This window comes from Capra hircus, chromosome 21, assembly GCF_001704415.2.
Source record: "Capra hircus breed San Clemente chromosome 21, ASM170441v1, whole genome shotgun sequence".
In the NCBI taxonomy this organism is placed as follows: domain Eukaryota; kingdom Metazoa; phylum Chordata; class Mammalia; order Artiodactyla; family Bovidae; genus Capra; species Capra hircus.
The window spans coordinates 56,483,223-56,499,372 of record NC_030828.1 but is presented as its reverse complement, the minus strand read 5'-3'; the positions used below and the strand labels follow the sequence as shown (position 1 = coordinate 56,499,372).

Here is a 16,150-nt window from a genome sequence, read left to right as displayed (position 1 = left end):
AGGCAGGACTGGAAACCAGGCACATTGGCTCCGGAGTCCATGTTCTTAACCCCTGAGCTCTTAACTCTTAATTCCTCTTGGCTGGGTGTCCTGATCTGTCCCAAAGCATCAACAGGCAAGTGGGGACAGCGGGGGAGACAGGAGCTGCTTTCGTGGGCTGCACCTCCCTGCCAGGGAGAACGGGGACCTCTGTTGTCCAATCACTATTTGCCACAAACTGAGTTCATGCCCGACTCCGGCCTCAGTTCTAGAGCCAAGGATGCAGGGCACACAGCCGTGCCCTCAAGAAGCTCCCAGGCTAGTGCGGAAAGACTAGCAAAATATTTCTATTAGTTTACCATCTGCGCTGGGGCCAGCACAACCTGTGAACTGGGGTGAACTGCCCGAACTGTGACTTGGGGTGGGGGCAACGTGAAACCGTTTACCAACATCATCCTGAGCAGCCCCAGCATAATGCCCAACCCTACCTCCTTCTGCTTTAAAAAAAAAAAAAAAATCAAAGTAATCTGATTCAGCCTAGCCCTGGTTGAGCACTGACTCCCTGCTAAATCCCCAAAGCCTAATTACTTAACTATTGTGCATGGTAATCTTAGGAGGTGTTTGTTTTCTCTCTCCCCGTGGACAGCCAATGAGCAGAAGGCAGTGGTTGCTAGTGAGCATTGCTCAGGTAGGGGATAAATCTGTGATTTCTTGCGCAGCACTTTCCTATGGACCTAGCCCTCCACTTCAGAACACCCTTCAACCGCCACCTCCTACCCTTCCAGGGCTCGATCAGGCGTCACCTTCTCCAGGGAGGGGACCCTTGCCCTGATCCACCATACTCGTTCCTCCAGAGGCATTTGCCATAGGCGACTCTGTTATTTAAGCCCCCGACTCCTCCGTGCAAAGCCTATTCCCTGACAGCGGAGACTAGATCCCCACCCCCACCCCCACCCAGCCCCCACGCCCCACCCCCAGCTTCACAGCCTAGTACATCTCAGGCTTTGCAGACAGCTGAGAAATACACATTGCCATTAGGTCCTCAGGCAATGTCTTGAGACCGAGAGCTGCAGCCCCCTCCTGTGCTGAATTAGCAAAGGTTGCCATGACTCAGAATCTGGGGGCACCTTCCCATGTGCAAGGGGACAAGCCACTGGGCAGCGAGCTCCTCTGCTTCTCGGCCACATAGTGACCTTCCTATTTCTTTCCCAAAGGGGACATGCACTGCCCTTTCAGAAGAAACTGTAAATTATTCCGGCACATTTATTTTTCTTCTTTTTTCGTCAAATGCTATGCTCCAATGGCCTCTTCATAATGGACAATGTTTGTTGGTTTTTGTTTTTTTTTTTAAAAAAAACCCTTTTCAAGCATTTGACTTTGCTATTGAGTTGAACGGCTGGATCTCTTCCACCCAAGGCAACACATGGCAATGCTTAATGATTTCCATTTTTAACTCAAGGAGGAACGTTCCTCAGAGTTCAAGAGGAAGCCGAGTGGGCGCTCTGGATTGCGGGAGGCCCGCATGGCGTCAGGAGAGGAGAATCTGGAAGTCGACGGGGGGAGCAGATGGCCCAGCAAGGAGGCGAGATTGCTAGCAGATGGCCCCCATAGTTTGGATAAGGCAAAAAGAAAAAAAAAAAACTTTTGATTGCAAACAAATTGGTATTAGAAGCATACCAAGAAGAGAGGCCCACACAGATGTTTGCTGTTGCAAATGGGCAGGCATTCCCTGTTCCTTTGGGGGGGCACCCAGTCCCAGTCAGTGACGGAGGCTGGAATTGCAACGCAAGTCCTCACCTCTAAATTGTCTTTTTCCACCCAGTTTATTCATAATTATGGATAAGGATGTAGGCACACAATTCAGACCATCCAAATTAAAAAGCTTGGCCCCACAGAGGATGTTTAGGGCAGTGAGAGCATTCTGCAGGATATTGTTCCAGTGGATACAACGTCATTACAGGTCTATATCACAACTCAGAGAATGCACAGCACAAAGGGTGAATCCTGATGTAAACTATGGTTGTGGTTAACAATAATGTACGAATATTGGCTCATCAACTGCAACAAATGTACCGCAGTAACGGCAAGTATTAACGGGGAAGCTGGGAAAAAGAGGAATAATAGAGGAACTCTATTTTCTTCTCGAATTTTCTGAAAACCTAAAACAACTCTAAAACAAAGTTTGTGGATTCTCCCTCGCACACACACACACCTGGCTCTTCTTGCTGGCTGGGTGACCTTGAACTGGTCATTTAACCTCTCTAAGTCGCCTTTTCCTTATCTTCAAAATGAAGACACTGATAGCACTCACCCAAATGGTTTTTATGAGGAGTAAGTAAGTTAATACACAGAAGGCACGTGGAATAGCTCCTGCCCATAGTATGCTGGTATTAGCCATGGTTACAATGATGGCCACAGATACTGTGTGCCAGCTACCCTGAGATACTTAAATCATCCATCATGGGATTTAAGGCTTGCAGCAGCCCTACAAGGCAGGTAGGAAATGCTACAAAAGAGAAAACCTGAAGCTTAGAGAGATTATATAACTCGCTGGGGGTCACATGGCTGGCCAGTAAGAGTGAGCTGGGACTCAAACCCACACGTCTGCCTTCCCCACCACAAGCTGCCATGTCCAAGGAGGAAAGTGCTCTCTGGACAGGGCCACTGTCTGGCTGCTGGAAGGCTTTACACTTATCCTATGTAATCTCGCTTTGGAGGGTTGGGGGCATGAGAGAGGGACAGGGGTGTGGGGGAAGGAGGGGGGATAGAAGGGGAGAGGCAAACCCCAAAGGCCAAGCAGGATCTTGGCAGAGCCAGTACTAGAACCCAGACTTTGGCTCCCACTTGATCCGCTGTATTAACATATCCACTTCACCCACATAAAAAAGCCAAGAGTGATCGCCCCGATGACAGACTGTTCTCTTCCTTGGCCTCCACTTGTGGCTCTGCCAGCCTATCTCTGTTCCAAGGCAGATGGTGACAACGGCCCCCAGAAGTCACCTGGCTCCTCTAGAGGTTGTCCCTTGCAGGAAAGCCCCTGCCCAGGCTGGACCGCCTGCTCTGCCACTTGGGACAGTAACTGAACCATGATCTCCCTGCCCACAGGGATAAGTTCAATTCTTGCTTTTCCAAAGCAGCATTTGCTTTTACATAACAACTTTCAAACTTGGGATATGTGACTTGTCTCCCAAGCCTGCTGGAGCAGCCTCCAAACAGACGTTCGTTCAGAATCCAGACACTTCATCTCGTCTCCGGTACCACCTCACCTCCACACCCACGCGGCCTGATGTACTTTTTGCAGCTCTGGGTCCCCTCCTCCTACTCTTGCCTTCTCGTGCTTTCTGCACCTCTGCTCCCCACACCGGGGGCGCCTACAGGGACCCACAGCAGTGGGTTCCTGCTCCATGATCACATGTCCTCCTAACCTGGCTCAATGCCAGCTCCTGTGTGCAGGACATCACACCCCCCACCATCCATCCCCTCTCCTCTCCCCCTGGTCTGTACATGTAGCCCTGACCCGGAACAGAAAGGGAAAGTAGATCAGAGCCAGGCTGACTGCAAAATATCCTCCACCTAGAATGTGATCCAATGCCTCTGCTTTCCTGAAAATCTAGAGCCTCCCTTCATCTTCACACGCCTCTCAAGAACCTGTTTGCCCTCTCTTCCCCCTGGCCTTCCCTCTATGGACACTCCTATGGGCTGAATGCATGCATGCTCAGTCATGTCTGACTTTTTTGTGACCCCCATGAACTGCAGCCCACCAGGTGCCTCTGTCCATGGAATTTTCCAGGCAAGAATACTGGAGTGGCTTGCCATTTCCTACTCCATATGGACTGAAGGTGTCCCCACAAAATTCCTTTGCTGAAGCACTAACCGTACTCCCCCCAAGGTAGTGGTGTTAGAGATGAGGCCTCTGGGAGGTCACATGGGTGGCACAAGTCATGGAGGATGGCTTTGGACCTGATGGGATTAGTGGCCTCACAGGAAGAGCCAGCAGAGTTGTTCTCACTTGCTCTCTCCTGCCACGTGAGGATACACATAGGCCAGCAAGTGCGTTCTCACAGGAGCCTGACCATGCTGGTATCCTGATCTTGGATTTCCAGCCTCCAGAACTGTGAGAAAATACATCTCTGTTGTTTGTTTAAGCCATCCAACCTATGGTATTCTTGTTATAGCCACCCAAGCAAAGACACAGCACCGTGAGCCCTTTCAAAAGACATATGTGAAAAGCAGGAAAATCAAACACGATGAAGAAAATTCCTCCAGCATCAGTGGGGGGAACCAAGCTCCTCTCTCCCTTTTCAAGCACAAGGCACAGGATGTAGGGAGCCCAAATGAACAGGAGTGACATGGCAGAGGCAGGGCCACTGATTCCATCTCAAATGTGTGGGAAAAGGCAGAAAAGAATGGGGGAAGGCATTCCCACCCCAGCTGAGAAGCCAAAGGATAAAACGCCACCTAAATGCCGAGAGATGAAAACCAGTTTCTTTATTCAGAGGCAATTTCTGCAAGGTACACCATCCTCCAGCATCCCAAACCTCCAAAAGGTTAAAAACAAATAAGAAATGTAAATGTATTTCCAGAAGAGAAAATAAACAGTGTGTGGTAAGATGTTTACTTCTTAACTTGTCCTCATAAAATTCAATTGACAGATAGTTTTCCAGTCCTTATAATACACAGGCACTGTGTCATCTCCGGATAAGCTGATTAAAAAAATAATCATGGAAATGGAAGCTGATGTGTGAACATGTGCGTATAAATGCTTGATGGGTATTAACTCATTTAATTCTAACAACCCTATGAAATGAATGCAATTATCACCCCCTTACCACCATCATTTTACAAAAGGAAACACTAAATACCTATTATGGTTTTAAAGAGCAAATGAGCCTTGTCTTTTATATCCTAGTTGAGAGAGGCAAACAGTGTAACAATAGATATAGAGCCTGTTAAAAGCGCAACCAAGAGAACCAGTGACAGAGAAGGCTACTTTGGGTTGGGTGATCAGGAAAGACCAGTGGGAGCTGGCAATCACACAAAGGAACCCATCGTGGAAGATTGAGAGTGGAGGAGTACGTGGTCCCCAGAAGCTCCAAAGTCGGCCACAGAATGTGTCCATCCCTGGATCTCACAGGTCAGTGCCAGGCTCAGGCATTTGCAGCTCTCAGAACCTCCCAGAATCACAGGTCCCACCCTCAACTGTCTTCAAACACTCCAGCTGTCACCACCGAGAGATGTGTGGAAACCCTTTGGGTCCTGATGCAGACTGAAGGTTTGTGTCTCCCTGAAACTCTGACATTGAATCCCTAACCCTCAAATGTGATGGTGTTTGGAGGTACAGCCTTTGGGAAACGATTAAATTTATTTGAGGTCATGAGGGTGGAGTCCGCATGACAGGATTAGTGCCCTTCTAATAAAGGGAAGGGAGACCAGACCTCCAGTTCTCTCTCCACCATACGGACACACAGCAAGAAGAAAGCCATCTGCAAGCTAGGAATGGAACTAGCCAACTCCTTTATCTTAGACTTCTCAGCTCCAGAACTGCGAGAAATAAATGTCTGCTCTTGAAAGAGAAAGAACAAATATCATATATTAATGCATGCATATGGAATCTAGAAAGATATTGCTGATAAACCTACTTGCAGGGTAGTAATGGAAATGCAGACATGGAGAATAGATTTGTGGACACGGTGGGGGAGGAGAAGGCGGGACGAATTGAGAGAGTAGTATGGAAACACATACATCACCGTATGTAAAATACATAGCCAGTGGGAATTTGCTGTAGGACACAGGGAGCTCAACCCAGAGCTCTGTGACAACCTAGAGGGGTGGGATGATGTGGGAGATGAGAGGGAGCTTCAAGAGGGAGAGGACATACGTATACCTATGGCCGATTCATGTTGATAGATGGCAGAAACCAGCATAATATTGCAAAGCAATTATCCTCCAAAACAATGTTTGAAAAAATAAATGTCTGCTCTTTAAGCCACCCAGCCTATAATGCTTTGTTCTGTCAGCCCAAATTAAGGTAGTTCCCACAGGATTCAGTGTCACTGCCCTTCATTCCTATTTCATGCATTTTGTAGGGAGGGACCCAATGCCTCTGAGGGAAGAAAAATAAATGACTTTTCCATAGACTTCAGTGGTCAAAAGGAAGCTTGTGGTTTTTTGTTTTTTGTTTTTGTTTTTTAGCTTCCCTACATTTAAAAAGAAACCAAACTGTGTTTCAGGAAAATCACTATGTCAGACCAAGTCTAAGCCTTCATTTAACATTCAGATACTGAAAGCCTACAAGTGGCAGACAGTGTCCTAACCCAGTGCTGCCTGGCCTTCGGTGGGCATAGGAGCGCCCTGGGGGATTCCGTTAGGATGCAGACTCTGACCCTGCAGTAGGTCTGGGGTGGGCCTGAAACTCTGCATCCCTGACGCGCCCAGGCGATGCCAACTACATTGAGCAGCAGGACTCCAGCCCAGCAAGTGCAGCAACTCTGGCTTCAACTTGGAATAAGCTGGAGAGGTCTGAGCAAGTCCTGATTTCTGGGCTCTACCCCAGACAAAGCAATTAGACACTCCAGGGTGGGGCCCAGGCATTTCAACAGTGCTCAGTGGGGACTTCCCTGGCGGCACAGTGGATAAGAATCCACAGGCCAATGCAGGCAACACAGGTTTGATACCTGGTCCAGGAAGATTCCACATGCCTCGGGGTCACTAAGCCCATGTGCCTCAACTACCGAGCCTGCGTGCTGCAACTACTGAAGCCCGTGCGCCCTAGAACACCACAACGTGGAGTGGTCCCTGCTCTCCACAACTAAAGAAAGCCCACGCGCAGGAATGAAGACTCAGGACAACCAGAAATAAATAAAGGGCTCAGTGATCTGAACGTGCAGCCAGGGTTAAGAATCGCTCTTCTGGACATAGATCAGTGAGCTAGGTAGCCCTCAAGGGGAGACAGATGAGAAATAACTAAATTATTTTAGACAGCAGAGACATATGTCATAAAAACAACATGGGATAACGTGATGAGGTCAGCGGGGGGTGGGGGGAGGGGGGCAAGCCGGAATCACACTGAAGCGCAAACAGCAAGAGAGAAACACTCCCGAGATAGGAAGACATGACCCCAGGCTGAGAAAAGAGCCCACTGTCCACCTCAAGTCTTAAGGGATGACAAGAACAGGGTCCCATTTGTGTTTTTAGGACACAAAGCTATCTCTCTGACAGACGCACAGGTTGCACTCTGAGGGGAGAGAAAATAAGACACGTTTCCTTCCTGGAGGTTCTTATGAGAACATGAACTAATGTTTGCTGAACACCTACTGTGGGCAATGTGAACTAATGTTTGCTGAACACCTACTGCAGGCAATGTGAACTAATGTTTGCTGAACACCTACTGCAGGCAATGTGAACTAATGTTTGCTGAACACCTACTGTGGGCAATGCTTCCGGTCTGGGAACTGACACAGCAGGCCATTGTTCAAGCTCCACATGAAGAAACATGTGGAGAGACCACATGGGGAGACCGCATCCCTAAAAGACCCCATTTGGTAGATCACAAAGGGGGCGGTCTAACTGGTGGAGAGGGATGCACAGTGGATTCTCAGAGGATGCAAGAAACTTGTGGTTCTTTACAGGCAGCTCCTGTAACTGTGTAGCAAAGAAGGCAGCCATCAAATGCCACCTTGTCACCACTACCCCCCCACACCCCGACACTAACTGGTAGGGAGCTCTGGTCCACCTTCATCACAGCAGCCCCAGAACAGGACTGCTACAAAGCCACCTCCTGAAAATGCCTACCCTGCTGGCTCCCAGGGGGAGTTCAGGTGTTGGAGGAGGAAGCTTCAGTCCCATCCCTCCAGACACAGAGCCTGTGACCTAACTCTAAGCGGGTCCAGGCCCAACACTCCCCTGGCCAAGCAGCTGGCTTAAGGAAGTCATGTGACTCAAGTCACACCAACCCACCAGAACCTCGGGGCTTCTGCAGAAACACCTCAGCCAGCAGCACTCTGTCCAGCATTTTGGGGTCTGGGAGGACCTAAGGCCAGGGCTGTGGTCACCGCATGCTGGATGATATCTGAGCTCAGAGGCAGAAAGTGAGCATCACAGTTCACCTTTGATCTCAACCAATAAACCCCCTTTTTGGCTAAACCCAGCTTGGGAAAGTTTTCCGTCACTGCAGCAGAGGCCTGCTTCATCCTGACCCCCAGACTCTGCAGAACTGCCTTGGACTCATTCGCCATTCTCCAAGCCCCTGATGTGGTCCTGTGAGGCTGCTGCCTGGAGGACCTCTGCAGTCTCCCATGTCACTGAGTCCCCTGGGTTGAGACTCTGTCTTCTCTACTCGATTATGATCTGCTTGATGACAAGGGCTGCCTCTTATACTTGCCTCTACCTCCACCAAGCACCCACTTGTGAAATGGAAAGGGGGCTAGATAGTCTCATGGTCCTCGGATGAAGAGGCTGGAAGGGAACTCAGGCTTCGGCCCCATCTGGCCTGGGCAGAGAGCAGGGGCAAGCACAATAGGGAGGGCATGCGATCAGAGCCAGGTGACCCCAGGATGTTCATGGCGGCCAAGAGATCCTGGGAAGTCACTAAACTTTTGAGCCTTGTGTTCCTCACCTTTGCAAAAACACTGAGGTGTTTAATGTTGGAAAGGGCACTTTCATTCCATCACCTGACCAATATTTACCAAGTCCTTTCTAATGTGCAGGACACGATCCCAGAAACAGTTGATACAAAATGAACTCATTGGAACCCCAAGGACTGTAGCCCACCAGGCTCCTCTGTCCATGGGATTCTCCAGGCAAGAATACTGGAGTCGGTTGCCCTTTCCTTCTCCAGGGGATCTTCCCAACCCAGGGATCAAACCCGTGTCTCTCATGTGTCCTGCACTGGCAGGCGGGTTCTTTGCCACTTGTGCCAACTGGGAAGCCCAATTCAAGTGACTTGTTGCTAAACATTTTGCCAGTTTCCCTGCTTCCTTCTTTGAAGGGGGACAAAACCAGGCATTCCTGCCATATAGGGCTGACTGCTCCATAGTTAGTGGAATAATTTTTGATCAGACAGTACACTGAAGAGATAGGAGCAACACTAGGGCATCGGAGACTCTAACGTAAGAAATGGGGTCCTGAATCAGCCAATGTGCCCAGACTACACGTGACAGAGGCTACAGGAGGAAGACATAGCCAGTCCAAGATGAGAGCTTGGTGAGCTAGAAATCAGTGCAGAATGCACTCCCCCTCTTTACCCAGGGTGAAAAAGCATTCCCCACATGGATAGTGCTGATTTTAGCATCTCAGGAGACTGGAATGAGAGGATGGGCCCCAGCCACAGTTTCTGGCTGTACACATGTTCACGGGTTAGTCCCACACATGCGTCAGCCACTTCCTGCTGCTGGAAGAATGTGCTGAGGGAGGTGAAATGACAGGACGGCACCACTGCCCACTGGGTCACCAGGACAGGTGGGAGTTCAAAGGGAATCCCAGCTGCTTTTCTGCGAGTTCACCCGGCCCCATCCCCATCAAGCAGAGGGTGAACAATTTGGAGATTTAGCTAAACCTCTGTGTCCCAGATGGACTCCTCTGACAGCATTTTGAGGGAAGGGAAGTTGATGGTGTTGAAAACAGGCTTTGAGGGAAGGCCCTGGCCTTCGTCGGTGCGTGGAACTAACCAAACATTTCAGACCTACAGGCCTAGGTTCCCGGACCAGCTTCCCACTTAAAAGTTTCATGACTTTGAGTGCCTCCTGTCTCCTCCCTAGGTATTTACCCACCTGTAAAATGTGGATAAGACTTGCCTATGAAAATAAGGGCTTCCCAGGTGGCGCTAGTGGTAAAGAATCTGCCTGCCAAGGCAGGAGACACAAGAGATGCGGGTTCAGTCCCTGGGTGGGGAAGATCCCCTGGAGAAGGAAATGGCAACCCACTCCAGTATTCTTGCCTGGAGAATCCCATGGACAGAGGAGGCTGGTGGGCTACAGGCAAAGTGTTGGATACAATGGAGCACAGCACTGCTCTGCTGGCACTCCCATGAGAATAAGTCATGGGAAGACTGCCTCCTAACCTGTTCCTTTGGCCTGGGTTTCTAGTTCCTTTTTCATACAGCCCCATGCAGAGCCTCACCCGGTTCTTCTAACAACCCTAGAGTAGGAGGCCAAGTTCTATTCTTCCCATTTTACAGGTAAGAAAACAGACATCTAAAAAGACTGGCTTGCTTGGCAACTTGGTGGAAAAGCTGAGTGGTATCCATCTAAAATAAAACCTCCATCGAGTGTGGAGAAAAAGGAACCCTCCTACACCCTCGGTGGGAATGTAAATTGGTGAAACCACCATGGAGAACAGTATGGAGGTTCCTTAAAAAACTAAACATAGAGTTACCACGTGATCCTGCACTCCCACTCCTGGGCATATATCCAGAGAAAACTATAATTTGAAAAGATAGGCACCCCATGTTCCCCAATGTTCATAGCAGAGCTATTTACAACACCCAAGACACAGAAGCAACCTAAATGTTATCAACAGATGAATGGATAAAGAAGATATACACACAAGGGAATATTGCTTGGCTATTAAAAAAAAAAGAGTGAAATAAGGCCATTTGCAGCAACGTGGATGGACCTAGGGATTATCATATCAAGCAAGAAAGACAAATATCATATCACTTATATATGGAAGCTTAAAAAATGATACAAATGAACTTATGTATAAAACAGACATAGACTCATAGACTTAGAAAGAAACTTACAGTTACCACAGGGGATAGAGGGGAGGTGGGGGTAAATTAGGTGCTTGGGACTAACATATACACACTATTATATGTAAAATAGGTCAGCAGCAAGGTTTATGTATAAGCCTGTATGGGGGACTATACTCAACACTCTATAATACTCTATAATAACCTAAATGGAAAAGAATCTGAAAGATAATAGACATATATATATAACTGAATCACCTTACTATAGACTTGAAACTAACACATTAGAAATGAACTATACTTCAATTATTTTAAATAAGATAAAACTTCACGGTTCCTAAAGAGCTTTCAAATGCATCATCCCATTGAGTCCTTTGCACAAGGGGCCCCAAGTTTGGGGGCTGAAGCTAAAACCTAGGACTGGCCTGTCTGAGCTTCTATTAGCTGGCCAGTACAGCTCCTGGGAAGAAATCTCTACCCGTTTAAGCAAAGCCTGTGTCTGGCAAGAAGAACAGACAAGACTGGGTCCCTACAGCCTCTGACTCCCTGGAGAAGTCTGAAGAGGAACATCAAACCACCTCCCAGGGCAAGCAGAACCATCTCTCAGGTTGCAATGATATCTGGAATTCCTCTCCCAAAGAAGGGGTCCCAGTGTGTCCCACCCCTGCAGCGACCCTGGGTGGTATGACCTGGTGGGTCATCCCAAAGTGTCCCCTCCCAGAGCAGCTGGGTGTGCTGCCCCTGGAGTTCCATCAGATGGACTCAGCGAGCAAAAGGGAGAGAAAACAAAGACATCCAGACAAACAAAATGGGGGGTCGGGGCAGAACACTGACCCTTTAGTAGCACTGTGAGAACAAAAACTGAAAATGGAAAACTCTCAAAGATGACCTTTTCAGTTGTTGGATAAAGAATGTGAGTTGCTTAGCAGCATAACTGATTAATGTCTGTATGTTACCTTTCAGCTCCTTATTGCTACCCTTTCCCATTCAGGGTCACAAAACCATCTTTTCTCAGCTCTGGTTACGACTGTCTACATCCATACCATCTTGAGGCCAAGTCAATGCCTTGGGAAGAATCTCTTACCAGGATCTGTGCAGTTCTTGGCTGCCTCAGTCCCATTCACTGGTGCCATCAGCCTTCTATTTCTCCATGTGTCTGGGAGAACATATTTGCTCACAGAAGCTGTTCTGTGCCCTGGATTGGAAAATAAGTCACAAACACCATGATATCAACATGGCACCTACATTCTCACAATGGCCTTACAGCATATATCTAGCTCTGTCAGCAACAGCCCTGTTTGACTATTTAAAGCCATCTGCAGGGATGATACAGTGACTGGAAGCACAGGATCACCTGCTCACCTACAGTAATCTGTTTCCTAGATCTAGCTCATTGTTTCTAGTCCCAGACAGGTCAGCATGTGCTCTGACCTTGGCCAAGATTGCTTCGGTCTCAGCCCCTCACAAGTGCAATACAGGGTTTAGACAGGCGACCGTTAAGTTCTTAGCCAGTAAACATGCTCAGGTATTCTGGTCCCGAAGGATAGTCAGCAAACAGGTGGAGAAAGGTGATAGGGTCTGTCCCGGGACTTTGCACCCTCGAATGTGCATACAAATCACCTGGGAACCTTGTTACAATGCACATTCTGATTCAGTAGGTCTGAGCCAGGAGCTGGACTTCTACACTAACAAGCTCCCAGGTGACACTGATTCTGATGGTCCAAGGGCCATACTGAGTAACAAGGAAGATCACTGGAGTGGATGCTGATGACCAAGCGCAGCTGAACTTCTAAAGGCCTTCCTGATCCAGCAAATAAAAAATAATTCTCACTTTAAGACCTTTAAAGTATTCATTTACCTCTCCTGAGGTGCACACAGCTTCAGCTGGGTAATAATACCTCTTCTATAATGCTGACATCTAAGAGCCTCTAGGTATTTTGTTATTTCTAGTGTGTAATTGAGGGAGAAAACACATCAACTTGCCCAATTGCAAAGCACCAGGTACTATGGTGTTCAAATAACCTTTCTGGATTTCTTTTGGAAAGGGCAAGTTTTGTTTAATCTTTCATCCTCAAATCACGAAGTTTGAGTTTTGAAAGGCTGTATAAAGTTTAATGAAGCGCCACCTGATTCTTATCAATCACTATGAGCCTCTCTAAATTGTCCCTAACTACTCAAGAAGGTACCATCTGCTTTATTCCCCATATCCTGATTGTTAAATCACAGCATTTCTTGAATGTTTGAAAATAAACACATACATACATATGCACATATATGTATAACCGAATCACTTTGCTGTACACCTGAAACTAACACATTATCAATCAACTATACTTCAATTGAAAAGTTGAAATAAAGTTGCCTGAGAACATTAAAAATTAAAATAGAATATTAAAAACAACACTAAAAGGTCCCCAGCACCCATATAATGGGAACGTTAGCCACTCTGAATGTCTTTTGAAGGTTCCACCTGGGGTCACATGCCCTACCCCATCCCTAACATTTTTTGTAAGTTTCTTTTTCTCTCCATCTTAAATTGGCATATCCTAAGCAACTCCCAAATTTCCTTGTCTCTTCTCGGTTGGAAGGCGTGTGGAGAGTGGTTCCAGGCACCAACACTCTAATTCCGCGGGGATTAAGAGGAGTTGAAAAGTGATTTTGAAACACAGCGGCAACCTCCCCAGGGGACAGACTGCCCCACCATTTTTAGGGTTTGGAGAGGACGCGTCAGGACACCCCGGGCGCCCCTTCGGCAGGGGCGGGGGCGAGAGCTGAGACTCAAAACCTGGGTTTTCGAGGGACGCGGAGAACAATCTTCCGTGCTCTGCAAAACTGGAAGGTGGTCCATTCAGTCTCGTCCGCCCCAGGCCAAGAGAATCCATACATGGACCTCGCCGCTGCGCTCTCCACACCCCCTGGGCACCCCCAGGGACAGAACTCTGGCGCCGAGGGGCCAGTGGTTCATGCTTTCGTCTTAGTAACACAGACCTGCAGCCGCGTTCTGAGCCCCCAGCGGCCACGCGCAGCTCAGGGGAACAGGCACCAGCGCTCGGAGCGTAGCCATCAGCCCTCCTGGGTGCGCTCTACCTACCTGATGGGGAGGGGACTGGATGAACCCTTGGAGCTAATCTGGCTGGGAAAAGAGGGAACACCTCCCAGAACTGTCCCGCGGTTTTCCAGCCCAAACCCCCCAACTCCCCGGGCAGGCCCGCACCATTACCTACCCCAGCTGCCAAAGAGGCCAGACGCACAGCACACCAGGGCCAAAATCGCGCACACAAAGCCAACTTGCTGCGGCAGCATCTCTCGCCTCCTGCGAACTTTGCGCGGCCCAGGGGGCCCGCGGAGCGCCATCCCGCAGCGCCTGGATGCCGTCTCTGACAGAGGATGGGGAGCCCCAGCGGCCGGAGTGCTATCTGGGGCCGAGCGGCGTGGACTGGAGCGGGCGACTCGAGGCTCAGAGGCCAGGGGCTCCAGGCCAAAGGTTCATGGCCAGCGGGCGAGCTCGGCAGGGAAGCAGGGAGAGGAGGTGGGGGGCGCGCGGCGCAGCCGGAGCTCAGAGTCCCGCGCGCGGTGTGCGCGCTCCGCGTACCATGGCTCGGCGGCAAGGAGGCGACGCCGGCACGGCGGCGCTGGCGGCCCTGGATCGCAGGGCTGGCGCAGTCCCGGCGTTGGTGCCGCTACCTGCCCGCTCAGCCTCGGCGCCCTCGCCCGGCCGTAGCCCTGGGAGCAGTGCCCCGGGGCGCCCGCGGGAGCACTCAGTGCGCCCCCGCGCGCCGCGCCGCGGCTCCCACTCGTAGCATCCTCCCGCTCCAAGTTTGGCGGCGGTCGCCGGCCAGCGATGCTCCCCTGCTTCCCGGCGAGCGGAGCCGGGCCGGCCCAGTGCGTTCAAGTGGGGAGGCAGACTGGACACGCGGGACCTGCGACCCTCGCCGCGAGCCGCCTAGACGTCGGCCCTCCGGGGGCGAGCTCTCCCCGGCAACTTTGTCTCCGGCTACCGGCGCCTGCGTCTGTGAGGCCGCGGCGCCTCCCGCCTGCAGCTCTCGCCTCCCTTCTCCTCCCCTCCCGCCCCTCCTCCCCAGCACGTGTACTCCTCCCCTAGGGCGCACTCGCCGGTGCGCTCCTCCCTTCCCTGGCGAGGCTCAGCTACTGACCCACACAGTCGCCCTCCTTCTCCCTTTTTCTCTCCCCCTGCCCCTACGGAGCCGAAACTAGCCCTTCTCTAACCCTGCGGGGCTGCTGCAGAGAGGAACAGGTTATGGCACCGCAGGGACTCTGGAAACGAGGGTTTCCGTAGAACGATCGCTCTAGTCCCGGCTCTGCACGACCCCCGAGGCGACCCGAGGCCCCTACACCCCCGCGGGGCGGGAGATGCAGGAGAAGATTAATTGCTTGAGCTGAGATAACAAACACGCTTGCACCAAGCCAACAAGCGCCCGCGCCCGCGGGGACCAGCTCCTGCAGGGCTCTCGGGGCGGGCGGGAGAGCCGGCGGCGGGGGCGCAACGCTGACCTGCAAAACGCAGGAGACCCGTTGGAGAGAAACCCGAGAGTTCTGCCGCCCCGCCGCGGAGAGTTGAGCTTTTGATGTTCTGGAGCCGTACCGTTTCACGGGGCTTTCTGGGCTTGGTTTTGTTTTTCCTCCTTCTCTCTGATCGGCCCTCTAGCGTAAACCGCTTCAAAAATGGGGCAGGAGGCAGAATTTCAGAAGAGCAGCCGCTCAGTTGTTATCCAGGTGCAAGCAGGTGGTGGGGACCTTGAGCCAGAGGGCCTCAGCCCCTGGGAATGACTTCTTTCCCTGGCCATTGAGCACCTAGTTAGAGCGTGCTAGGGGTTAAGTCCATGTAAAATCCTTTTTGGAACAAGGCCAGGTCTGTTTAATTAAATAAATACACACCCACCGAGTGCAGGATCAGTGCCAAGTGCCAGTCAGAGAACAAAACAACCAAAATATGTGTACTATCCAGTTCCTGCTTTCAAGGAACCCCAAATCAAAGGGGAGCCAGACCCTTAGATAAATGCCGGTTTAACAGAGTCAGTTACAAAAGTCACTGTTTTTGCAGGATGTGTGTTATTTTATTTATCATTACTCAAAATGTGGTCCACAGCAGCATAAGCATTGCCTGGGAGGTTGCAAGAAATTCAGGCTCTAGAGTTCCAGCCCAGACCTACTGAGAATGTGAATTTTTAACCAGACCCCCTAAGAGGATTGTGTGTACACTCAAGTGTCAGAAGCGTGACCCTTTCAAATCTGTCCCACTGATTCTAGTGGGACACCATCTGCACAGTTCCTCTCAGACTAAGCATTGCTTGTGTTGGCCTGGCACAGTGACACAAGTGAGAGGTACCTGGAGGGCCAGGGGAGGGAGAAGTTTCACTAATTATTTTCCATAGTCCCTTTTCAGTACCCACGGATACTGAAGGCATGAACACAAGACTAATTGCAGTGGAAACCCCTAGAGTAAATGAGATGGAAACAGCCGGG

At 50.2% G+C, this 16,150-nt stretch overlaps 1 protein-coding gene across 2 annotated transcripts in view; it reads right to left on the bottom strand.

Annotated features, from left to right (window-relative positions):
• Nucleotides 1-14,232, bottom strand: part of SLC24A4 (solute carrier family 24 member 4) — a 183,175-nt gene extending 168,943 nt beyond the window's left edge. The window contains exons 1-2 of one of the 2 annotated variants that reach the window (XM_005695332.3): nucleotides 13,891-14,232; nucleotides 11,751-11,861 (exon numbers count right to left, since the gene is read on the bottom strand). In XM_005695332.3, the coding sequence (XP_005695389.1) occupies nucleotides 11,751-11,861; nucleotides 13,891-14,020 (241 nt within the window). In that variant the 5' untranslated portion in view covers nucleotides 14,021-14,232. The remainder of the gene's footprint in view (nucleotides 1-11,750; nucleotides 11,862-13,890) is intronic. The other variant, XM_005695333.3, reaches the window with a different exon arrangement.